The 27,138-nt window shown below is 39.1% G+C and overlaps 1 protein-coding gene across 1 annotated transcript in view; it reads right to left on the bottom strand.

Moving 5' to 3' along the window:
• Positions 1–27,138, bottom strand: part of LOC146321064 (furin-like protease kpc-1) — a 248,404-nt gene that overhangs the window by 187,774 nt on the left and 33,492 nt on the right. Inside the window, exons 4-6 of the mRNA XM_084726094.1 lie at positions 14,304–14,385; positions 8,804–8,901; positions 22–127 (exon numbers count right to left, since the gene is read on the bottom strand). Coding sequence (XP_084582220.1) covers positions 22–127; positions 8,804–8,901; positions 14,304–14,385 — 286 coding nt within the window. The remainder of the gene's footprint in view (positions 1–21; positions 128–8,803; positions 8,902–14,303; positions 14,386–27,138) is intronic.

Genomic DNA, 27,138 nt, shown 5'->3' with positions numbered 1-27,138 from the left:
TGCATTGAAGGTTAGACTCACCATCATCAATGATGCTGACCACCACTCCATTACCAGTGATGTTGTTGCTCCAAACTGGCATCAAGTTCAGGTCAAACCCACTGGAATTGTACTCGCCCTGTGCAAACTACACACACGTACACACACACGTACACACGCACAAACACACACACATGCACCCACACACATGCACACATGAGATTATTATCACTACTTGAAAAGTACTGCAATGAGTGGTTTATTGTTAAGCATAAACCCAAATGCACCACTCATCACTTTAGGTGTAAAGCCAGAGCCAGTTGCCAGAGCTTTTTTGTTGGACCCTATTAAATCTTTTTGAACTTGCACCTGTTTCTACACCTGGTTTGGTAAAGCGGTGGCTGCATTATGCAGATCAGCGGGTGCAGTGCAATTTTGGTAGTCCTTTTGACATGAAATTGTCCTTGTGTTTCTGCCTGTTCATCCCTGTCGTGCATTCATCTGCATCATCCTCCTCTTCTCCTGTTTCTTTTCCAACTCTCTCTTTAGTGTGTTTGATACATTTCTAACGTCTCCTTTGTCCCATATCTGCTGTTCCTCACCTGTCCTTCAGATGTTACCACGGGGAGGAGGGAGCACTCACAAGAGGCCCAAATTATGTCCCCAAAGGAAAACTACGAAAAACAGTGCAAATATCTGTTTTATCTGTTTTCAGTCTGTTCGTCTCACGTCAGTCATTTTTATTGCGGCAAAACAGGATTGTCAAGCAGGCAGACTGACCAATGCTGTCATAAAAATCTACTAATCTTATTAATTCCTCAGACCGTGACCTCTGCTAACTTCACCTGAAAAAATACTTTTATTCTATTAGCAAAAAGCTTGATTCTCATTTGCAATATTGATCATTTATATTGTATAGAAATAAAGATCAATATTGCACGTCTCTGTATCGACATGATGCAAAATGTGAGGCTGTATCCATTTTTACCCCCCACCCCCAAATGCTACTGAAGTCTCCTGCTCAGCGCCTTACCCAGACACCTCACCAGCTGCTCAGGTACACATGTGACCCCACCTGCACATACTGCTTTCTTCCTGTTGTGTTGTCCCAAATAATTAACCAGAAAAATCATACAGTGGAAAATGTGTGGTTGAATCTTGAGTTTGCACTAAGTGTTACATTACGTTACGTTACATTATATTATGTTACATTACATTACCATGCACTGTCTGATCTTATATGCTGCCTTATGTTAGACTGTGTTGCATTATCATGACATGTGTTATCTAATGTAACATTTTATCTTACATTGCATGACATTATCTCATGTTGCATTGCATGATCTTACATTGCATTGCAGTACTGCACTGTGCTGCTTCTGTATAAATACAACCTCCGCTGTGCCAACAGTAAAATGTGATATTGATGAGATTTGCTGTTCTCGTTTGTCTTTCTGCACATGAAATTTAGAAAATTCTGGAAATAATATGAATATTTTTTCTCTCTCTGCGAAAAAGGTATGAAACGATTTTCAGTTTCGCAATAAACCATGGTAAATTTCCCAACGATTAGTATAACCACTTAAAATTTGAATGTTTAAAACCATGGTTAATTATTGTACTTGGAAAAACTCACAATTACTGTCCAAGATCGGCCAAAGTTAACAACAGTCTCTCAGATGCGGCTGCAGATTTCAACGTGGGCTTGTTTTGTGTCTGTGAAAAAATGCACTTTGCACACATAATGCTATTTAGCAACTGCTGAGAGGATTTCCATATAAAATTTGGCGAAATTATGTGTGAACCAGTGCTTTTTGAACATTTTCAGCAAATTTTAACAACAGTGTAATAACACTGATAACCATAAAAGTATTATTCAATATAATATCATAATATGACATTTTCATACTGTTTCATCTCTACTTCAAAATGACTGAACGTGATAACATTTTAGCAGTGTTGATGATGAGAGTACTTGTTACCATTAGTAACAAGATATTTAGTCTTCAGACTGCTGTGTTATTAGTCATCTTCTGTATCTGCTACAGTCTTGTACTATCCTGCATGTTCTTCATAGGAAACCTTACATAGTACCCTAGCCATAGACATGGTGTTCAGAAGGGTATTAACATTGCTGCTGTTGCCACCACAGTGAAAATATTTTTGTAAAAAAATAACAGAAAATCTGTGTCTACACATGAGAAATTCATTTGTTGTATTTTAGTTTTTAGTCTATCAAAAAAAGCAAATAAAAGCTTTGTTCAAGAATGAAAAAGTATCACTATCCTTATCCTTAGAAATAACAAAATCCTCCCAATACTCATTTTCATTTAGGACCTGAGTGTGCATCATGCTCGATGTAGTACTGCATGTGAGTATATGTTCTACAGAATCTGTGCTGTGTGCGCATGAATGAAAGTACTTGCTTTAAGTTGTTGAGTTGTGTGTTTACGGGGGATAATGTGTACACATGCCTGTGTCTCAGAGTATTTGGACACCGTATGTGTGTGCAGACTTCAGAGTGCCCAGAAGGAGCACAGAGAGTTCATGAGCGAGTCACAGAGATAGATCTTTCATCCTTGCACCTCAAACCACAAATCCACCCACACATAAAAACACAAACACACACACACACACAAATCCGTGCACACATGCACAGCAACAGCTCCTGCATGGTAACGCAGAAGAGCCATCACTGCAACTCTCATGAGCATTAGTGGTCCCACAAACTGCATACATTCACTTGAAAACACCAACTCCTCCATACAAATAAAACACAAGCACTTGATCATACAATTTGCAATGGCACATATGCATACACACATGCGCAAACAAAATCTATACACTTAGAGGCAAGAGCTGAACACACACATAAACACACACCCAAAAAGGTAGTGAACAAACAGTCTTATCGAAAATGTCAGCAGCTGCCCAAAACTCCCCTGCCCACACACACACACACACACACACACACACACAACCAATTTGATATTCAAAGTGAGTGTTTCAAGAGGCTTCAACTCTGTTGTTGTTATCATGATGAAGAGAGAGAAAGAGAGAGCACAATGAGGAAAAAACGGCTCAGTGGGGGCTATGGTGTGTGTTTGTGTGTATGTGCGTGAGCGTGCACCTGTGTAGCTATCTAACAGTGGAACAACACACTCACCAGCAATAGACAGGCAATACAACAGGGGACATTTTGGAAATCCAGCAGCACTAATGCTTTAAATCATGCTAAAGTCAGACCCCGATGTAAAAATGATCCTTTCCTCTAATGTTGCAAATCATATTGCAATGGCAATATCAATCCAAATACTTTCAAATAGATATTTTTTTCAAACTGCTTCAGCCCTGGTGCAGACAATAGGAGGTCTGTTTACCAGGATACATACTGAAGGATCCAGCTTTCTTAAACTTTTTTGTTCTTCTTTTTTATTATCTGTTTGCAACACGTAATAAAGGCTCTGCCTTAGTCAGTGTTCTACATTGTTCTAAGTTTTATATTTTATTAAACTGGAGGACTACTCAGAAGGCAAGGGAATAATAATTATTTTTGGAAAAAGTAAAGTAGTTTAAAATCTATCAATAAAAAAGGATGAATTTAGAAAGAAGATGGTCTACAGTGAGATAATTTCTTTTCATTTAAGTTAATCACTAGAACACCAAATCCAACATCAGACTTTTACGTTTTATGTTCAAAACATTTTACTTAAGTATCAACTTTTGAAAGACATTTGTACAAATGTCCTTACAAATAAGCACATTTGTAATTATATCTGAAAAACACCTTAAAGGAAAATGTTCTATTCAATGTTTGCTTTTCCTAAATGAACAGTGGTCAGCACTTGTTCAGTTTAGAATTACAGTCCAACATACAGTGGGAATGTATATAGGAATACATATATGTATAGGTGTGTGTGTGTGTGTGTGTGTGTGTGTGTGTGTGAAAGAGAGACAGAGTTTGTGTGTTTGTGCTTGTGTATGTGTTTGAGGAGGCTGCATCTGGGGAGAAGTGCTGCTATGTAGTGTGTGAGAATAAAGCAGATGAATGGAGGCAGTGAGCTAGCTAACGTCCACCAGAGCACGAGGACCAGCCCTGGGGAGTGCGCACACGCACACACACACACACACACACACACACACACACACACACACACACACACACACACACACACACACACAACACAGGCACACATATGTGCAAAAAAACAGATGCACACCTTGGTAAACCTGTATATAAGCCCATATATATGAACATCTGATTCACCTCACATGCACACACACACACAATGAAGTGAAAGCCAACAACACAAGCTTCACACTCACTCACACACACTGAATCATGCACAGAATTACAATTATTCTTGGAAGCACATCACCTGGAACACATCATGTCATAATATATATTAGTGCAGTCAATAGAATAAAATATTTAATCGTGTTTAATCACAAATTAATTGCACATTTTTTATTTGTTCAAAGTGTACCTTAAAGGGATATTTTTCAAGTGTTTAAAGTGTAATTCAAATGTAACTTTATTAAATCAAATACATTAACCAAAAACAATGACAAAAACTGTCCAGAAATCCTTAAAGGCACTGCATTTGGCATTAAAAAAAAATTCTCATGTAATAACATGACAAACCCAAGTCCATCAGGCACAGATGAGCATACTGACCCACTCAATTTAACATTAAGGCCAAAACGCACCAAAAACTTCAATAGAAAAGTCAAGTGACTCTTCTATGACGCACTGCAGGCTTCAGATTTAAAATTTCAACACCACAGAACCAACAGTAGTTTAGGAATTATTTTGTTAGTATTATCGTTGTTAATAATAGTTTATTTAATAAAGTAATATATTATAATGTTAGACAATACAATAGACAATATAAAATATTGTCCTCTGAGGAGAAAAATCCTCACCTTTACTCAGGTCAGTCTAATGATGAAACGGTGCACGATATTCATGTTTTTGTATTAAGGTAGCAGGATAATTTACATCAGTGTCACTTTGCAGTTGACATCAGTGAGGATGTTTTAGACGACAGCAGAGAGCAAACTGCACACTGACACACAGAGGAGATGAAGAGGAGAGACAGAGTCTGGACTCTTCATCAAGACTTACAACAACGAAGCACAGTGACAAACATTTTGTGGAAGAGACCAGCATCTGTCAGTTTGGTCTTTACAGAGACTGATATTTTAATCTGTAGTGTTTAAATCCCAGAACTGTACAGTAACATCAGGATTCATCATCAATAAAGTTTTTATATCAGTTGGTACTTCATACACTCGCTCCCCCTCCCTCCCTCCTCTCTGCAGCTCGTCTCTCCTCCCTCACAGTTATGATAAATCAGCATGAAGTAATTAAGTATTTAAAAGTACACAGATCGGACTTGGAGCAAAAAAAATGCGCACCACAGAAGTGTACAGTAACATTATGATTCATGATCAGAAAAAGTCAGCACATCTGTCCATATTCACACGCTTTCTCCCTCTCTCTCTGCTGTGGGTCAGCCTTATTTTTACTTGACTTAACAAAACACATAAGTATCATAACCTTTTGTTCCCCACAGAACTTTTTTCCTTATTCCACTGCTTTTCTTGCGGCAGGAGCCAGAGCGATGCTAACTTCCTCGCTGGCCTACAAAAATACGTCATCCCAGCAACACTCTATAGAGCGCATTGAGGTTTAAGCGTAATATGTCCTGCTCATTACATATTGGTCACAATTCCTTTTAAACACTCTCATAGAGTAGTGAAAAAGTTCGAGCAATATAAAAGCACTAAATAAATGCATGCACACACACACACACACACACACACACACACACACACACACACACACACACACACACACACACACACACGCAATCACACCTACTTTTCCTCTATGACACACATGCAAACAGAGCGACAACAAAATAATCTCACAGTCTTCTCTGCCTTTATCTTAGCTGCCCTTCAGCTATGGCATACAAATACACACACACACACATACACACACACTCAGTGTCTTTCTCTCATACTCTCTCTTTAACTCACACGTACACCATCCACACTGAGCACGTCCAGCATGCTGTATGGATTTTAGCAGCTTTGAACAAGCTCCTCTGGAGCGGCTGGACTCAGCCTGAGCAAGGATACAATGGAGTACACTTGCCTTGTGTGCATGTGTGTGTGTGTGTGTGTGTGTGTGTGTGTGTATACGGCTCACTCATGATGCACACACCAGCTTTTAGCAAACATACACACCAGGCTAGCATACACACACACACACGTGCACACAGACACACACATCTGGTCCTGGCAGGCTACCAACCCTGAGCAGATTACTGACCCTCAATCAATATCCACGTCCACCAGAGGCTGATTAAACACAACAGAACGAGAGCAGAGGAGGCGAGCAGGAGAGAAGAGAGACATGTCCTCAACTTTAAAAATGCTTTACATTTTTCTTGTTTATTGAGTTAATGCTGATTATAGTCTATTGTTCATCTTATGTAATCAAGCTATAAACTCAGGGTCAGCTATGCTGTATAATCTGTTTGGTGTCTTTTGAAAATGTTCATGCATCAGGCTATACTGTGTTTCATAAACTTGTCAAAACAGTTGCAAAAATGAGAGCAGTGAATATCTGCAACAAATTACACTCTTATAGAAAAGCTGTGTCAAATTCTCCTTTGCCTTCTGCTTCACACTCCCCTCCATCCCTCCTCCACTCTTCCCCCATCTCTGTCTCTACCACCCTCCGCCCCCATCCTGACTCTCACCCCTCCATCTTGCCCTGAGAGTTGAGGTGTCAATCAATCGGGTGCCGGTTGCCGTGGTGAATCTCTGACCCCGCCTCTCCTCCTCCTGGCTCTGTCAGATTACACCCTCGCATGTCAGTCAAGGACATCCACTGTGTCGATTGGCTGAACCTAGCCGCCCCGATATGTGAGCGTGCATGTGTGTGTGTGTGTGTGTGTATGTCGGGATAATTGGTAATACCATACTGGATATATATTATGAATAAAGGCTAAAATTATTCTGTTGGATATAATCTGACAATGAAAGCCTATACAGCTTTTGTCAGAATCAGACACAGTGGCCAAATTATGTAACAAATCAAAAAAACACATTTAAGGTGTCTGTTTAAATGCTTCATATAAGCAATCAGAAAAACTTGCTGCAATGTCAGCCCACTAAAGACGGGGGTGGACTGACCCTTCACCTTAATTCATCTTATTAGAAGGGCTGGGACAGAACTCAAACTCGGTCAGCCCCAAAAGTTGGAACTGAATAGAGGTGTCCCAATTCTCCAAATCCACAACTCAATGAGACTTTTTAAGTTTATTTTTAAGACTATTCCATCATTAGACCATGAAGTCTTGATTTTTAAGATCAACAGATCATTGATTTCATGGCCAGATAACTGCCATTTACAGTTACAAATTATCTTAATAGTCTATATGGTATCAGGTGTGATGTAACAGCCAGTAAGCTACAATTTGTTGTCTGTGAAGTTTTGTTTCTTTCTTGTGACACGCTGGATGCTGCAAGTAGGTGGGGGTGGAGGGAGAGAAAAATACTACGAGAATCACTGATTCTGCCTTTGATTTTGATTATTGAAATTAACAGTTCATTTAGATCAATTTTCAATTTAATATTGAAAACATGACACCGCCGAGTATCAAATGGATGTTCAGCTACACAGCCTTCTTTACTCAGTTTCTTAAGAAATAACTTGTACAATTTGGGGCCATGTTCTGTTTACGCAAACATCTTCGTCTTAACATTTGAGAGGCTTGTCTTGTTGTTGCAACCCAACTGATACTGTGTTTTTGAGCCAATCTAGATGTACAGACATACTGTATATCAGCTAATAAAATATTGTCATTCCCTTGAGTTTATTTATTTAAAGATGTGGTCAAGAAATGCAATGAGAAGGGCATTTTATGTTCAAATAATATACTTGTCAGTTTGTCCAGTTAAGACTGGACTGGAACGATGTAATGACTACTTACTAAGGTTTACTGTAATTTCTTGTTATTAACTAGCCAACATGTCCACTGACATAGCTTTATCTGTGATGTGCTAATATAAGCCAATATATCAGTTATAATTAGGTAAAACCAAGATATCAAGAAATGTATTGTTTTGGTATTTGTACCAAAAGCTTGCTCAACTGTGAAACTGAACTGAATTTTGTTTTATTGAAACAATATCCAGGATAAAAATATTGTTTGTCTCCACAAAATGAGAAATTATATCTTATTCAAAGATGGTTCTGAGAAAGATTCACAAAATTGGAAAAGCTGGTTTGAGGTCTAATTCTTATCATTATTAGGAGGAGAAAGTCTGTTAATATAGTTACTGGATACTCTGGACTGAAGTTTATATTTTCTTCTAGGACTGCACAGTAAGAAAAATGACATTTTAATATCCAAACATACTGCTTTTAAATTGTTGTTGTTTCCCACAAACATGTATTGCTCAAACCTTGTTGCAGAACAGTTTGTGTGTCTGTGTTGCTCTGAGCCTCATCAATCCCCGACATCTGTCTCAGTTCAACATGGATAGCCTCTTTCACCTCCTCTGTCTCTCCCTCTCTCTCTCTCCTTCTCCATAATCTGCGTACCTCCCTCTATTTTCTCTCTCTCTCTCTCTCTCCAGTCACACATGGAAGCCTGGCTGACTTATGCCTGTCAAAGGAACATCCTTCACCACGAGGACGAGAACTGAGAGAGGAGAGAGAGAGACAGAGAGAGGAGGCTTCTTGATAACACCAATGAACACACACAAACACACACACACACACACACACAATTACACCCACCAGTTCCCACTGCATGGGCCAGAGCGGGTCATTGAAGGTGAGGGAATGGTCACTCTTATTCTCTTCTGGCTGCCTGTCAGTTGCTCTCCTCTGGGAACCTGCAAGCACACACACACACACACACACATCATGCGTTTGTGTATGTGCGTGTACATGAGTGTGTGTTTTTTTTTTTCCTTGTTTTGAACTCTGACTTCAGGAAGTCCCTGGTACCCAACCAATGGTGAAAGGCCTCCCCGATCCCCCTTCTCTCCAGTGAGGTGGAATACTGCTGGAAGATTACCATATCATTACCATATCATTAGCATCTCATTACGGCGGCACAGCTTGGCTCGCTGTCTGTCGATGCGCTATCAGCTCATCAAGGCCTGCACCTTTCTCTCCATACACTACATGTTACGCTCACTGACACTCTCCCTCTCTTTCTTCACATTTTAACCACCTCTCCCTCACACACACACACACACACACACACACACACACACACACACACACACACACACACACACACACACGATGGATGTGACTCAGTTTGTTTCATAATATACTGTATGTATTGCAAAATTAATTAATATCAAACAAGTTGTTAATGGAAAGCCCTTTTGAACCCACTGAAATAAAACACTGCGCACATGCTTGAATATGTTTCAAACATTAGTATTAATTAGGAGTGCAATGGCTCATGTATTGATCCAAAACCATTTGATTCAATATGGAACATGGTTTCCCCTGAACAGTAATTAATTAGTAATTAACAGGGAGTAATTACTGGCACGTGCATGTGCATGTGTAGAACATAAATTCTAAAGTTTGCACTCAGATGTACAACTCATTCTGTGTGCTGTGAGTATGGCAAACACAAATGAGTAATCTGAGCTGGAAGAGACTCTTTTGATTTTAAGGTCACAATTCAATTAAATTTTCAATTTAAACCTTTTTTTTAGCACAGCTTTGCTGATATAGACTGTAGATTGTGTCCTTATTTGTCATTTCAATCATATACAGACCAAGGTGCCACATAGAACTAAAAAGAGATTACACGAAACTAAGATTATGCAAAACCTAACAAGACTATCAAGTCTTGAATTGTAAAGATTAACAGATTATTGGTTTTATGCCCGTACAACTGTCATTTATACTTCTTCTTTAAAAATATTTATATGATATCATGTGTGATAACACCTGCTAAACAGTGTTGTCTTTGATTTTTTTTTTTTTGCCACACAAAAAAACACAGACATTTTGATTATTAAAACTGAAAGCTCATTTCAATTTTAATATTGAATTGATATTGAATTGATTGGGTATGTCTCTGGAAACACATAAAATCAAAAAATACTTGCAATGGCATCACCACCACAGAGTATATTACAGTGATTGTCACTGAAATTTGTAGGAAACATACCCAAACCTGATGTATATATAAAAACATATATATATATATCAGAAGGGGAATTTGAGCAAGTTAAAATCTGATGCAATCAGACTCAGAGATAATTAAACCTAATCCAAACTACGACACCAGCAGCATGATGCTTAAGGTAACAGAATAATAATGCCCTATTAATGAAGTTAAAGTCAGAGAAACCACTTAGCTTGTTTATATGCTTCAAATTAAAGATGTACCAGGCCGATCCTAAAGATCAGAATCAGGGCCAATCCAGGCATATTTTAAAAGATCAGTATCAGCTAAAATAAAGTAAATCATGTCCTTTCCTTTATTGCTATGTGTTTAGTCCACCTCAGCTGCTGCTCTTGCAGTGTTCCTCTCCTTTATGGCTGCCTACAGTGGGAGCACAATTACTGTGTATGACTGTTTTTTGGGCACACCAGGTTGGCACAGTACACAGATTCACTAAGCTCCGAGTCCAACTCTCTCTTCCTCAGTAGCAAAGAGCAGCGTACAAAACATTCAGCTCACACTTTTAGCCAACACTGACCATCATTTTCACCAGTTAAAATGATAATCAGATTATATCAGCTATCACTAATTAACGTTAATTCCACGATCGACTTGATGATAAAACAAAACAGAACTCTAAAACTCGTCTGGGTTTGTGGGCTCTATGCAAATCAGTGTCTGTAGTCAGCCAAAGACGTTTTGTGAGAGAATAAAGAGCACTCTGCAACACCACTGTGCAACTGCACGTGGACTAACAACGAGTGAGATGTCTTCTCTGTCGCTGATTGCAGCAATTTCAAGAGTCACATTCTTCCACTTAAACTTTGATTCTTGTCATATCAATCTTTTAAGCTTATCAACGTTTAATAGTTTTGACTCAGGAGTTTCAGTACTTGGATCAAGTAGCTCATTAAAAATAAGGCGTGCCAAAGTCACTAGGCTGCACTTGTTATTTCAATGTGTCAGATACAGGTTTAGTCAGCAGGTAGGTAAATACAGAGTAAGTGCCGGACTGGATTTAGTATTGGTACATAAATAATATTAAAAAAATGATTGAGACATCCATTCTTCAAATATTCATCCATTCAGATACTCAGGTATTAGATATATTCACACACAGACCAAAGGCACCACCCAACCCCATTAGCCTGAGTATAACTTAGCCACTGATTAAATTAAATAATTTAGCATTCTGGGAAATGCTTCTTTTCTTTCTTCACAAGAGTGAGATGAGATACAGAGCTAAAGCCAGATGACAAGTAGCTTAGCTTAGCATAAAGACTGGGAACAGCTAGCCTGGCTCTATTCCAAGATTTAAAAAAAAAATGCCTCTAAAGATCACTAATTAACACGTTATATATGGATTGAACTAACACAATACAATGTGTTAATTAATATGATAGAGTTTTATTGACATAGTGACATTTGTTTGTTTTTTTTTTATTGACCATATGCCAACATTTTAGTGCCTTAATTTTTTCCAGTATGCAGTTTCACAAATGAGCCATCATTCAGGGTTTACATTTCCGTGTTTGTGAATTTTTGTGTACCATTACACACATAGTACTAATACTGGTCTTACTTAAGTGTATCCTGTGCTTTAATAGAGTTTAGAGTCCAATAATGAGGCTTTTTCGCCCTGCCAAGAAACTGTTTTTGGCATGATGATGGTGATATTTGAGATATTTAATACTGGCACATGAATATCGAACATTGGCAGCTTCAATCTAAAAATACTAGTGAGAAGGATTAGACTTCAAAAGTTCAAATAAGTCAAAACGTAGAAATGCACTCTCTTCTTTTTCTCTCTGTGAATAAAAATACAACTGCACTAATGTTTCTTTCTCTCTAACTAGCTTTTCTACCAGCACAGAGGCTGAGAGACACTGTAACACACAATGTGAGAGAGAGAGAGAGAGAGAGAGAGAGAGCAGCAGGATATGAGCCAGTACATTCTTGTACAAACACACCCACCACTTCCCACTGCACACACACACACGATGATACATAATACACAACAATACATGAGACTTGACTTAAAGGTATACAAACGCATGATGCAAATATCAAACAGACATAAAAGTGCTGCGGCTGGTTTCATCAGAGAGGCTCGTTGTCATAAAGGTCAAAATCATGTCTCAAAGCAGGCGTCTAGAAAAACACACGCGGTAAACACTTGCATAATACACATTCACATACATGGACACCCCAAACATTTTATGTATTCACCAGTTATTTCTGTAGATCCTAGTGCTGCTTGTTTTTTTGGGACATTTTTGTAAATTTATTTAGCTAATTTAATGGTCAGCCACCGAGGATCAAGTGAGAGCTGCTCCTCAGTGACAAACTATCATTCAGCTGCTCAGTCCACATCCACCGAGCTGAAGACCGAGTGAGAGGAAAAGAGCACAGTGCCAGAACATTTTCACATCTATGATTGTGTGAAATAAGGATTTACTTCAACAATACCAGAGTTGTTGATTGTTGGAACAGTGGAGAGGCTAACCATGTGTTTGTTACCTTGAAATAAGCTGTTTGTAATTGTGCGGGGCCTCTTCCACAGAGGTCGCCGTGTTAAACATCCATATTTCTCCAGCTCTTGTGTGAGTTTTGAGGCCACCATAGTTTCTCCCACACACTTGGAAGGGGAGAGTAAAACAAGGCATTTGCAATCTGCAGGCTCATCACTAAAACATGAAACAGCCATAAGAACAATCATTCCATCCCATAAGGTTCTTATGCAATGTAAATGTTGTTCACTACCCCAGTAAATAGGATGAATGACTTGGCAGTGGGAGATATTCCAAGTCCGCTCAGCTCATGGAACCCTTTGGCTCAGACAGCCAGACAGCTAACGTGGCGAACAGGTTGAGACGATCGCTTATGTGAAATTTCTTGGGGGCAGTGCACTTCTAGCTGCTTGTGTGTTACAGTCACCATCCTGTTTTGTTAAAAAAAATAAGCCACTTAATTCTTCAGGTGTTGACTACTCTGATGATGTCACTCACTCATGTCTTTTACAGGTGTAACTTTTGCAACATTTACAGCTGACTGTCAGTTGACATTTTCAGCATGATAAACACAATCTGAAATGTCATAACATATATGAAAAAATAAGACCCCTCAACTATTTTTTTCTCAAACACTTTTATTTACTAATTTCCTTCATGATTTTACTCTCTAAAGTTACAGTGTATATACAAGTAAATGTTACATTTGCATTTCTGAAATCACATATAAATGTATTTACTTTCATTTTTTATATTTCCTTTAATATAATTTTATTGTACTCTCTATTTACACTGTGTAAAACTTTGGTATGAGAAAATGGAAGTTTGTTTTTTAATAATGTAACTGTTGAGGGGAAAAAAGATTGAGATCAAGTTGTGGAGTTGTTTGACTATATGGTGAGGTAAACGTCATTTACATTGGATGAAATCACACCCTCACAGTCTTTATGAAGCGAAACAGCTAAGTCATTACAGGATATGTACTGTATATATAAGATTCTGAACATTTCTATAGTAGCAAACAACTATTAGTAAAGAGTGGAGCAGTGGCGGCCTGAGCAGAGAATGAAGTCACACTCTCTCCCTCTGTTGTGTTGTCATCAGAGCTTCTCTGTTCTTTATTTTGGATGCTGATCAGGCCACATGTGCATGACAGTGCATTTGAATCTCTTTGAGTCCCTCCCTATGAAACCTTTGACTTTGTGAAGAGCGATATAACAGCTGTTTATTTTGACCAAACCGGAGTTGTCGACTGCTGGAAAAGTGGAGAGGCTAATGCAGATGGTTTTGGTAAGTTTTATTTTGTTTGAAAGGCGTGTGTTTGACAGTGATCTGTCATGTATTTGTCAGTTGAGTCTGATGGGGTCAGTGTACCCATTTGCAGGCATAAACCTGGAGAGGATCATGTGATAGCTTGCGTGTGTGCTTGCTCAACAGACCTGGAGCTTGTCTGCAGCTAATCTTGCACACTACTGAATCCATCAGCCTTATTTGTTTTGTGTACCTTCATGACTGTATGCCGAAAGACCTCTGTGTTTCACAATTTTTGAAAAACCTGGAAAACCCTTTTTTATGCCTCAGAACTTACTGTGAATAGTAGTGTGCTCTGGTCCTGGCACAGGAACCCGTTTGTCTCTGTAATGACTGTGCTGCCTCTGCACCCAATGAACCTGGAAATCACAACACACAGTGATGCATTACTTTGAGGACAATACAAAATACAGAAACTAAACAAAATCTAATTTGCATTCACTTCACTTTGGTAAAGTTTAGTGTTGCCCAGCAGACACTCCTGTACAACAGCTCTAATAATCTTCAGCCATTTCTGAAGTCTTATTTTCTGCTTTGTACGGCTTTTTGTCTAAGGTCGTGGATTTATGAGGATAAAAGCAAAAACAGTGAGAAGCACAGAGAAAATGAAATATTTTGTTCTGTTCGGTTTCATTCTACTTTGAAAGAGAGGGGGAATCCATAGCACAGGGAGAGCTGGGTATCTTTATGGAGGAGAGTAAAAGGTTTCCTCTTCATTAGTTCAAAGAGTACTCGCTCGCTCTCTCCTTTGCAGTCCCATTGTCCTGGGTTAAAAGCAACGAAAACACCCCCGCCTCACCTACACCTCTGTCCTCCACAGCGCACTCGCACGCGCACGCACGCACACACAATTTCCTTCATAGGCCGCTGCTCGCAGCTTTGATCTGATAAGAGGCTGGTCCTTGTGAAGGTGGGCGCACTAAATCAAACAACAGATCACAGACACACACGCACACTCACAAACACACACATATCAGTGTCAGCCCACTATTGTCCTCTTACACTTAAATCAGAGTGGAAGAGGTTGAAAATAAATACTATTGAGAGGCGGCTGCAGTCTTTTATGTCCTAAAAGCCTGGTTGCTTTATTCCCCTTCATGTTCTTCAATTAGACTCAATTAACAAGAGCTGGTCTAAACTACCCAACGACAACGAATGGAGGGTAAGAGGGGCTGTTAGAGCTACTAACGCCACATGTGTGATATTAAATACAGAATGAAACTGGTGTTTAAATTAAGCTGATCATATTGATTTACCTATACGTTAGTTAAATAAGATAAATATTAGTTAAATAAAAAAAACATAATTAGTTCAGTGTAATATTTGGATTAATGTACACACGCTTTAGCTGATGCCTAATTAACAAATTAACTTCATTTTTTTTAACTTCATTTTCTTTTAAAAATTAAAGGTAAATTAAAATATAAATATCATAAATATTGTACACTGAGCATGCTGTTTTGCTGTCATTTACGGTCACACTAGTTTCTTTCCTCTTCTCTGCTCTCTCTCACTCTCTCTCTCTCACACACACACACTCTTCACATACACAGCAGAGGAGAGACAGGTGAAGTGAAAAATAACATTTCTCAAGTTGATGACGATGTGTTATGTTATTGTAAGTGCGATAAAAGTATCCTAACAAGAGTAATTTATTAACATAATCCATCTAAAACCAATGATGGACAGATGTTGACCCTAAATGTCTGAAATTCAAGCTTTTTTTTTTCCAACATACCCAACCTGACTCTGAGAATCTGTTTTTACCACAGTTTTGCCACAATTTTCATGAAACGTGTTCTGAATGCCAACATGGCAATTCTTTCAACATTTGGTCTGGATCTTTACACTTTCATTTTTGTGCAAATAGAACTGGAAAAGTACTTGAAACAGGCTGTCCTAAGACAGGATGAGAAAGATGGCTTTGAAATAATGAATATTTTAAGTGAATAAAAACACAGGAAGACTTGTAAAATATGACTCATTTAACTGTTTGTTTAGGTCTAAATTTTCTGTATTATAGACCTCAGCCAGATTGACATACAATAGTAGGTAAACACAAGTATTACCAATGATACTAAATATGTCCCTGTTCCAATCAGTGTAGCAGAGCCTGTCCAGTGAACCAACATGCACAACAGCAGCACCATGACTCTGTTTGACCTGAATGGAACAGAACCTTAATTTGTATCATTGGTAATACCTGGGTCACCCTACAACTGTATTTCATGTCAAAGTAGTTGTTGTGAAAAAGGTCTATTGTAATTAATATAAGAAAAAAATATATAGTTTTGTATTGTATAGCCTGGATAACACTTGACATCCATGTAGATATCCCCACTGTGAAAAAAAACATGCATATGAGCTCAAAACTCATTTGCAAACCAAAGTAAACCTATTTTAATGTGCTGTTTCAGATATGCTAATACTACTTTCACCATGCATTATGGGCTTGGACCACAGTTGCTCTTAATGCAACTATCCAAATTGGATGGAAAAACAGCATATTGAAAGGTGCATTTTCTTAATTAATTATTTCAGCCTGTCATTTTGTCCAAAAGGTACATCCTTGTAGCTAGTATAAGCACAACCTATTATAATTTCTTAAAAATTATCCCAATACTGTCTAGAACCTGTTGGGAAAACACTTCTTGTTTCTATACCTGCTGGACATGCATGCACACATACACACAAACTGATGCGACATATGGTACTGTAAATTAAGGTTGTTCCAACAACAATACCAGTATCGGAAAATATACTGTCTAAAATGCTGGTATCAGCAAGTATGCAAGTCTATTCACTGATCTCATACAACGTAATATATTAACCCCGAAATAGGACCTTACTGCTTCCCAGCAGCATCCTGTATGTTTTTTTGTTTTTTTTTACCTAGGATGATGAAGTCAAGTTCTATGACATTCATTCTTTGTACGTTGAGTTTAACCTGAGCCAGGCCATATAACAATAAAAGCAATCATATCACATCCATATAGGATTAGTAGTATACAGCTGTTAAAAAATAATTAGATTTTTTTACACATTGGTACTGAATCAGTTATTGGTATGATTTGCAAAGTTCAGGTACCAACTGTAAATTGCACAAGTGGTAAAACCAATTCTCTATGTTTCTTATTTATATGTAACAAAAACAGAGTCATACATATACACACAGATAACAAGGACATGACTGTGTGTGTACTTGTGTCTGTGTTTGTGCCCCAACTACCTTGTAAAACCCCTCCAGCCCCTCCTCTGGAAGAGCAGCCAGGACACGGTGATCAATACACATGATAGGGAGCTAATCGCTCTCTGTCAAACCAGGGCCTGCCAGCTACTAATGGCACACACTCACTAGGGAATGTCTGTGCGTGTGTGAGTGTGCATGTGTGCGTGTATGTGTGTGTAGGCGTGGGCCTTAATGGCAGATTGAGACTCTTTAGGGAGTGTTGCTCAAGGTTAGACTCAGGGGACAAGGGGCAATTGACCACACTGTCTGTGACACTGACCCCTTCACTGTCAGCGCATTCATCATCCAGCTGTGACATACAGGCAGCGCGCACACACACACACACACAGATAAGATAGGTGCAGATAATACAGTAAATGTCCTGAAAATGACATCACCAAACAGAAAAAGGCATTTTATGCGATGTACCAATGGCCCAACACATGTTGCACGACAAAGTCAGCCGGTGCAACCTGAGCATCAAGTACAAAAGAAGCTGACATTTCTTCCTTCAAAATAAAAGCCTAGTTAAATAGAGGTTTGAGATCAGTGGAAAAAGACAAAGGCAGGACTGTGAAAAATAAACCTTATTTGGAAAAATTGTCTTCCAGCTGTGAGGAAGAAAAGAGCAGCGGAGCACTTGCATGATTGAACGGCTGAGGTACAACTGACAGAGGCACAATGTGAGTGTGTGGAGGAGGAGGAGGAGAAAGACAGTAAGATGTAGGGAGTAAATGTGTGTGTGTGTGTGTGTGTGTGTGTGTGTGTGTGTGTGTGTGTGTGTGTGTGTGTGTGTGTGTGTGTGTGTGTGTGTGTGTGTGTGTGAATGTGTGTTCCCATGAAGAATACACTGAACGTGTGTGTGCACAAATACAGCTCTATAGAATAGAAGTGAATGATTGAGGAAGGTGGCGAGGAAACAGAAAGAAAAGTGTGTGTGTGTGCACATAATACTCCCATGTCTCTATATGAATGAGTGGATGCGGTGGATGGCAGGCAGCTGCAGCAGTGTGATACGAGCCGAGCTGCACAGATATCAGCGCTGACATTTTGGGCTTCGCTACCCACCCACGGCCCCCTGGGAAAGTGATGGCGATGGCAGCGGCAGTGGCCACATGCCTCCTTCCCTCCCGCCCTCCACCCCCACCCCCTCCCTCCGCCTGTCAATCACAACGTCGCGCTTCCAGAGACACTGTCTGCCCCAGCCTGGCCCCGGCCGGACCTGTTATTCCACGCAGCAGTGAACGCACCCTAGCACCCAGACCCCGATGCACCGCTGATCCCTATCTGGACCCCCTCGTCCCCTCTCATCTCTAGCTACCAGGGTGACCACAGAGGAAAAGACAGGAGGAGGGGGACGATGAACAGCGAAATCAATGCAGAGACACAAAATTTGAAAATGTGTGAGCTCACAGTCGCAAGCAATGAGGGGAGGGAGGGAAGAAATTGCATAAATTGAAAGAGAGCAGAAAGATAAGAGGGAGATACACTCTGGCCCCTCCTCTACCCTTTTTTTAGGGTACCTCTTGGCCTCCTCTCCCTCCTCCGCCGCACCCTCCCTCCTCCTCCTCCTCCTCCCTCCCCTCCCCTCCCACCCCCGGGCCCTCTGGTGTGTTGCTCACTCCATTGTGTCAGCCTTCAGAAGTGCTCAGTTTGAGTGGCAGGCCGTCACAGATCAGTTCCCTGCTAAAGCGGCCCGGCAGGCCGGGGTGACGGGCCAGGAAGGGATCTAAGTGGGGTTTATCAGCGCTTCTTAACGCCTCTCCGGCTCCCTGACACAAAAGAGAGGGGGTATTAAACATCTAAAGCAAACCAAAAAGCGTGAAAGCTCCTTATAGGGCCGCGGGATTGCGGATGTGACTTGAGTCTTTAAAAAAAAAAATTGCTGGAAAAAAAGAGAAAGAAAAATAAGGAGAGAAAAAAAAAAAGCACACAAACGCTTCAGCAGCGAGGAAGCACCGAGGGAAAATTCTAATGTATTTTCTGTCCTGTGTGGAGTGGGTGGGAGAGAGAGCGACACACAGAGACAGAGAGAGAGAGCATCTGTAAATGAAAAAAAAGCAAACAAGTGAAAACTAGCTTAATAATGCTTTCTAGCTCGCCACCTGTTCTGTTTGTAAGGATGAATGTAACAGCTTTATATATGAAACTCAAGGATAAGGCATTTAAAATTGAATATTCAAAGAAAGTACATTCAAAGTCCCCACATATAACCAATATCTTGGCTAGTCAATAAAAATATAAAGAGAATAAACTTTCAGTGGAGAATTTCAGCCTCAGTGAGGTTGAATTTTAACGTTCAAATATTCTCTTTAACATACATTCACAGTTTCCAAACCTAGCAGCACCAAACACCAACTTCTGATAAATGTGGGTCATTAATTACAGTAATTGTAAAGAATGAACTCAACAAGGCCTTCAAATATGCCAAATATAATGAAGCAGTATCTACTAATGATGCTGGGCTGTTAGCCAGTTGCACACTGCAACAGACCCCTTTCCTGTTGGTGAACATTATGACATTCATCTGTGGGCGGAGCTTAAACCCGTTTGCTAACACTAGCTAGCAAGTTTTGTCAGCTTTCTCAGTAATGGCGGAAGAAAATCTGAGCTCTTTCACTTAGTTGTGTGGCCCACTACTCTGCTCTATATCATCAATGTAAAATTAGCTCTTACATAAAACAAAACGATATCATAGATCCTTTCGTTTAGCAGGTTAGGATTTGTGTTTAAAAAGATCAGAGGGTCAGCAGTAATGACATACATGGGAACATATTTGAAATGTAATTACCCTCTAATGCAACACACTTCTGAGATGCCAAAGAAGCATCTGTGAATAGACCTTTCTGACAGCAGACATTTCTATTTGTCATATCAGGAAAGGCACAGTTGTTACTAATAACTTTAACGGTGGCTCTGTTCTGAACCCTGGAACAAGCTCACCTGAATGGAATGAATCATTTAATTACATAATGTTGCCTGCTATAAATTTCCAAATTGTCTGCTATGAAAAGGGTCTATAGGACTTTAAAAATTCAGACGTGACACAGGTGTAAATAATAAAATCAATGATGGTTGAATTCCATTTAGCTGCTTCAGTTTCAGGCTTCTGGTGTTGTGCATGCTCTTTTACTGGCATCCTGGGAAATCATTAATGTTATTAGTAACCATTAGGCTTTTCCTACTATGACTAATTCAAAATGTCTTAAAATAAAAAAATGTCTACTTGTTTCTGTGAATTAATTTGAAGTTCCGGAGTAAAATTACACCTGAAACATAAAATCTAAACTGCCCACATCAAAAGCCTGAATGGCTACTATCAGCACTTGTCACTCTCTTCAACCCAGTGCACTCTCTCCAGGTCAGAAAAGCAGAACACACTCTCCAGGGACATCCTCAAGTCAGCTTGGCTTACCCGAGTACATGCATGCAAGTTTTCACTACAGACATAAAAGGTGACTGACCAAAGACGTGTCCAAAATCACTCTCACGTTCACTCATTCACTGCTCCCTTCCCTACGTAACAGACACTCAAACTTACTGCCGTTTTACCCCACATGCAACACGTATACAGCACAACTGAATGGTAGCAGATTGTGTGTATTTACACCAGATACAAATGCAGCACAGTGCAGCTGCAGCACACTTGAAGCGTGCAGACAATAAAGTATAGAGTTCCATTTTTGCTCCGTGCTGCAAACTTGCTGCAGCACACTAAATAGTATTTAAAACACATAAGAATTGCTTTAAAATGATGTCAAGACTTTGAGATTCCCTCTTCAGGTTGTCCCCCATTTGCACTGCTTAGCAACCACCCATAAATGTCCTCACAACCAAGTGCGCCCTAATCACAACACATTCCATTTGTTGTCATCCCCTAGTTGAGTTAATTCAGAAAATTAGATGAGGAAAGACTGATCGTCAACAACAAGAGTTCTATAACCAGCAGAAATGGCCTTATCAGGACAACCATAAAAAGACACCATTTGGTGTGATGTTGCCATCACAGGTTACTTTATACTTAAATTTTGTATTTTAATAATAAAAAAAATTAAAAAAAATCATTTCAGGTGGGCGAGGATTTCTTCTGCTCTACTTGTTGTACATTGGCTGGTGGGCACACAAATGGAGTCGGTTCTGTAGGGGGTGAATGGAGTCGGTGTAAAATGATATGCAGGTTGGTGGGTTGGCGGGATTTTATCATAATAAATTGGCAGGTGACTGCAATTTTCTATAAAATGCAACACTTGGAACATTGCAACCACAGGAGGATATAGCTCTATAGCTTTTATGATGGCAGAAGCCTGATGTTTACATAGCGTTTATCTCTATTGCTGCGTATCTTGTTAAGTATATTGTGAATTTTAGACACTGCATCTTTAACTTGTAGTCCACCATACCCAGAACTACAATTCCCATGTTGACACAAGTGTTCTGCATCAAGGCAAATCAACTAATATTCTTTAAACTTTTTGTACTGCTGCAATACAAAAGGTTCTTTCTTCCTCCTCATGCCTTGGAGGCCTCTGACTGTTACAGTAGCTTGCTAATTAAAAAGATTTTGTACAGATTTGAGTTTGTGGATGCTTCTTTATTCAGTCGATTGTTGATTGTCTTGAGCTCCAGCTCTCATAATTTAAAACAACATCTATTAATGTATTTATTTAACTATTTTAGAACACAGGGAGAGACAACATCAGTGTTGTGCAAGTTGTTTTGTTAGTTCTGGGCACTTTTATTATCTGAGTGATGCTACAAAAAAAAAAATGCCACTGATGAGCCAGCCTTACACAGGTTGGCTGGGAGAACGTAATCACTCAAGTCATGTTCCAAGTTTTGCAGTACATAACTTTTATTCCAATTACTCAGTTTATATTAGGGCTGTATAATTAATCGCAAAATTATTGAAATCCCAATATGGCCAAGTGCAAGATCCATATTGCAGAACCAGAACCAAATCACATTTTTTTAAAAAAGGAAAAATGTCAGAAAGCAGCATTATAATGAAGTACTGTAATGCTGCAGAGATGCCCTGGTCTACAAGTTGTGTTCTCCTGATGAAAGAAAACATGTCTGTCACAATTTTAAGATTTTTTTCAGTCAAAATGAAAATCATAATGCAAAAATAATAATTCCATCTAATCATATCACAATCACAATTTCAGTCAAATAATCACAATGTGGCTTTTTTTCTACAAAATCATGCAGCCCTAGCTCATATTGTAACAACTTCACAACAATTCTGCTTCATGTGTGTTTGACTTGTCTCACTGCTGAGGCCCCTGTTGCTGTTACAGTGGCAGTAACAATAAGTTGAAAAAAGTCAGAGGACCGGATGTTCTCTGCACAGTGTGTCTCCTGTATATGTGTATGTTCAGTGTGTAGTACACCAGCAGGGACCGGTGTGTGTATGTCAGAAGCTGGCAGGGGGTTAGTATCTGAGACATTTTGTAAAAGGTCAGTGTAGAGTTCAGTCAGAGACATGTCTGTGTGTTTGAGAATGAAACTGCAAGCGGTACGATGGTTAGGACAGTTAGCAGGAGGGTCAATGAGGGGAGGTGGAGCCTGAAGTAAACAAGGTAAAGACAAAGACAAGAGAGAACAACATTCGGATGTTATTATGTCCCGTCACACTGCGGCCATATGTGTGTTTGTGTGTGTGCATTAACTGCTGGTTGACTGGTTGGATTTATTCCTTTGAGTCAGGATGTGCGTGAGCTCTCTGTATGTAAATGTGCATGTGCATACTGTGACCTTATCTGTGTGTTGTCTCTGAGCTCTCACGTGTTTGTGCGGAGCTGTTTTTCCACAGCCTTGCTAATTATGTCATTAGCAGAGCGATTAATACAACAGCTGATTGATGCTTTGCTGGCTGTAGGCTGTTATGGTACAGCTCTCAACATGTGAGCCTCAGAGCCCTGTTCCTATGGACTGCTTTAACTCAGCCTGTGTGTGATATGAGTCGCAGCAGCTGTTGCAGATTGCACTGATTTATGAAGTGTGTTTATTATTCCTCTTTTATGGAGCATAATCACATCCCTGAGTTCAACTGAAATGGTCCACTTTTAAAAGCATTTCCTTGTTTATTCAATTTAAGGACTCCTTGTGTAGATTTTATTTATCTAGCTGTGACGCTGCAGTTGCAGATTGCAACCAGCTTGCCACCCCACCTCTAAGAACTCTAAGAACTTAGAGTTGCCACAATAGTTGCAAAAAAACATAGGATACCCTCCATAGATCCTGTCTTTGGTCTGTCTGTTCTGGGCTGCTGTAGAAATATATATTTCACACTGGACCTTTGAACAATAGTTTCCATTAACTGCGACGTCTATGTTTACGCTATGCTGATACTTAATAACGCATTATCATTTGTTGGCCGTTGTTCCACATTATTACTTACACTGACAAGGCATGAGTCATGTAAAAGTCATGCAATATAGAGGGAATGTTTAAAAACCAAATAATTTAATATCAAACTGGGGCACATTCCACATAACTATTGCATATAAGTGCCACAATTTCATAGCTCTAATGTAATATGTTACATAGCCCAGCACCCTTTGGACTATTCTGCCTCCCCTCTTAAAGTGGTACATTTTGTCTCCCCAGTATAGGGACCACAGGAGAGTTTTTGAGTTCTAGTAGTCAAGCTATTTAAGTCCAGAAACAGTGGTTTCTACCCTTGTATTCAACTGTTGGGTGGGTCCACTGAACTAGGACATATTTCATATAGCTATGTTATATGGTGACATAATTTCATAGCTCTAAAATATAAGGATCAACATAGTCAGACTTTTAAATTGTACAGTAGTATAAACATAATCCAGCAGACGTGTGATGTCACTTGAATGGACAGATTCTGTTGAAACCATGTCAGATGGTCACGGCCACAAACAGTATGTAGGCATGTGTGTATGAGCTTTATAGTTCATTCTTAATCTGGGAAACAACAGCTGACAGAATAATCAAGAATTCAAGGTAAATTTCCATTGTTCTGCAAAATTTTAAGACTTTGTGTACATATTAACATTGTCACAATACTAGAATTTCTAATTTCATACAATGGATACCATTTCCAACACTGTGGGGAAAATTAGACTTAAAATTGATGGCATACAATATTAGATTTTTTTTTAAAAACTTTTTGCAAATGAGACGAGTGATGAGAAGAAAACAGCACTGTTGAGTAAATGAGAAGAGACAAAACTATATGGGCACTGCAGCAAGAGCAACAAAATACAGCTGATACTGGAGTATCTATACAGCAAAAACTGAGGGTTGCAAGCATTTCAAATGTCCGGTATTGATATATCGATTATTAATTGATTATTAAATTAATTGCCAAGTATTTTGGTAATCAGTTAATCCATTTGAGTATTTTTTTTAAGAAAAAACGTCAAATTCTCAGATTTCAGCATCTTAAAAGTTAATATTTTCTGGTTTCTTTACTTCTTTAAGACAGTAAACAATAGCTTTGAGTTTGCAACTAAAACAAGACATTTGATCATTTTATTGTCACCGTTTTGGGAAACGGTGATCAACATCTTTCACCATTTTCTGACATTTTAAAACAAACATATATTTCTTTATTTCTTTATTTGACAACACAAGTATATATTGGCTTGACTGTGACTGTGAAATTTCAAAGCATGGGAGACAATTTAAACATCTCCCAAAACATATACACTCTTTTGGATGAGAAACACGGCACAGGGTTTGCGCATCAACTTCAGGAAAGCTTTTTACAGTCAGGAAAGACACTGCTTGACCTTCTCTTCAGAACACATAACTTGGACATCCATCCTCAAGCAATGCGATTTAAAAAGTGATTTTGATGGCAGATTAAATAAAGGGATGTTGATTCCTGTGTGATATTGACAGCTGTTGTAAGAACGTCAAAATCACAGCAAGGAAAGGTTTCTGACCTTTCATTCTGGCCTCACAGGACACACCCTGGACGTCTCTCCTGATGTGCTACAGACCTGATTTCGACATGATTTTACCAGCTGGGTAAGTTTAAACAAACATTTTAATTCAAACCTTCACGGAGAACCATGGCAACAAACAACACTCACTTAAGTTCGACAAGATTTAACGCATAAAAACACCATTTTAAAATGCTTTAGCCACACAATGATGCACCAGTGACTCAGTCTTTCATTTTGAACAAATCAAATTCCTTCAGAGTTTCACGCTTAACACCTCACATGTGATCCCAGGACTAGTTCTTCACCATTTCAGTCTAACTAGTAACACTGCTTTTACCTCAGTAGACAGCTTAAGAAGCACTAAACAAACATTAACTCTGTCTCAGCCTTGCAGTTAACTAAACCTGGCATGCTGCAGTAATTAGTGAGCTCTGTAATGTAGCCCACCTGACATGAGATGCTAAGTACAGTTTATGATGCAGAGTGAAAAGCAGCACACAGTTTGTATAGACAGAGGTCTGGTCAGAGGTGGGCGGATTCAGTACAGCTCAGGCTTTGGCAGCAGGCCAGCTACTGTAGCTAACACACTGTAATTGTGTTTGGCAACACATAACCCACCATGAATACAGTGCATCTATGTACTTATTACAATATTGACTGTTTTTAGACCAGAAAGAGCTATTAAAGCAAATTCTATTAGTCTGATTGGATAAAGGACTAAGATATTGTCTCCCTGAGTAAATTTTTTTTTTTTGGTTCAATGCTAAAAATAATTAGTTTACATAAATCAAGAACAAGATCCAGAACTCAGCAGCCAGATTACTAATTAAATCCAGACGGTCCTGTTTTATCACTCCGGTTTTAACATCACTGCACTGGTTGCCCATTATTTTTAGAATACATAGTAAAATTTTATTAACTACCTACAAGGCTATCCATGATCTGGCTCCAGATAATATTAAATGACTTTGAACCCTTACACCCCAGACAGGCCACTAAGATCAGCTGAGCAAAGCTTTTTAGCTGTTTGTTTCCCAGACCAGACTGAGAACCAAGGGTGACTGTGCATTTTTGGTTTCGGCCCCTCAGCTTTGGAGCAGCCTTTCCCTCAGTGTGAGATCGATAGACTCTACTGCAGCTTTTAAGTGCCTCCTTAAAAGTCACTTTTACAAGATGGCCTATGCTTAGCAATGTTTTGCATTACTTTCATATTTCCTCTTTAATTTATTGTGTTCTGTTTTCACTTTGCCTTAGCATATTTTAATAATGCCTGTCTTGGTATCATTATTTTAGTTTTTTTAATAGGCCTTTTTATATATTTGGCACTTTCATCTGTTTTAACTTCAATTGTTTGTTCTTTTACTGTCATTTTTTGAGATATCCAGACGTAACTTAAATATATATGAACTTATTTCTTTCATTCTGCCCTTGGAGGTCTATGTATTTATGTATGGGCTCAGCACCCTTTGATTATGTGTGAGTTTTTGCATATGAAAGGAGGGGGCTTACATGGCTCCTTGATTGAAATTTGTGTTCTGTAGTATATAGAAAGCACTTTATGCTTACACTTGAAAAGTGCTATATAAATAAAATTACTAACATTATTATTATAAAACAGCACAGCCAGTGCATTTCAGGACGCAACAGTGGCTGCTAAAGAGATGCAGTGTCTAAGTATGCAATTGTTCAGCATCCCAAAACATTATTTGTGCAATCCATTAAATTTAAGACTCATTACGAAAATGTGGGACATTTTGAGGGTGCAAATTCATTTTCACCTAAAGTTACGATGGTAGAAAAGTAATTAAAGTTACAGTGTAATGAAATCATGAACCATACATGGAGTCACTGGAGATTGCACATAAATTACTTCAATTAATCACACGCACACTGATTCAGATGATAACTCTGAGTCGAAAAGTTTGGAATCCTCTTCTCTCTCTTTTACTTTCTGT

The sequence above is a fragment of the Lutjanus erythropterus genome, chromosome 9 (genome assembly GCF_056507025.1).
Source record: "Lutjanus erythropterus isolate fLutEry1 chromosome 9, fLutEry1.hap2, whole genome shotgun sequence".
NCBI classification, from domain to species: domain Eukaryota; kingdom Metazoa; phylum Chordata; class Actinopteri; order Lutjaniformes; family Lutjanidae; genus Lutjanus; species Lutjanus erythropterus.
The sequence above is the reverse complement of the archived record's forward strand: the minus strand, read 5'-3'. Positions and strand labels throughout refer to the sequence as shown.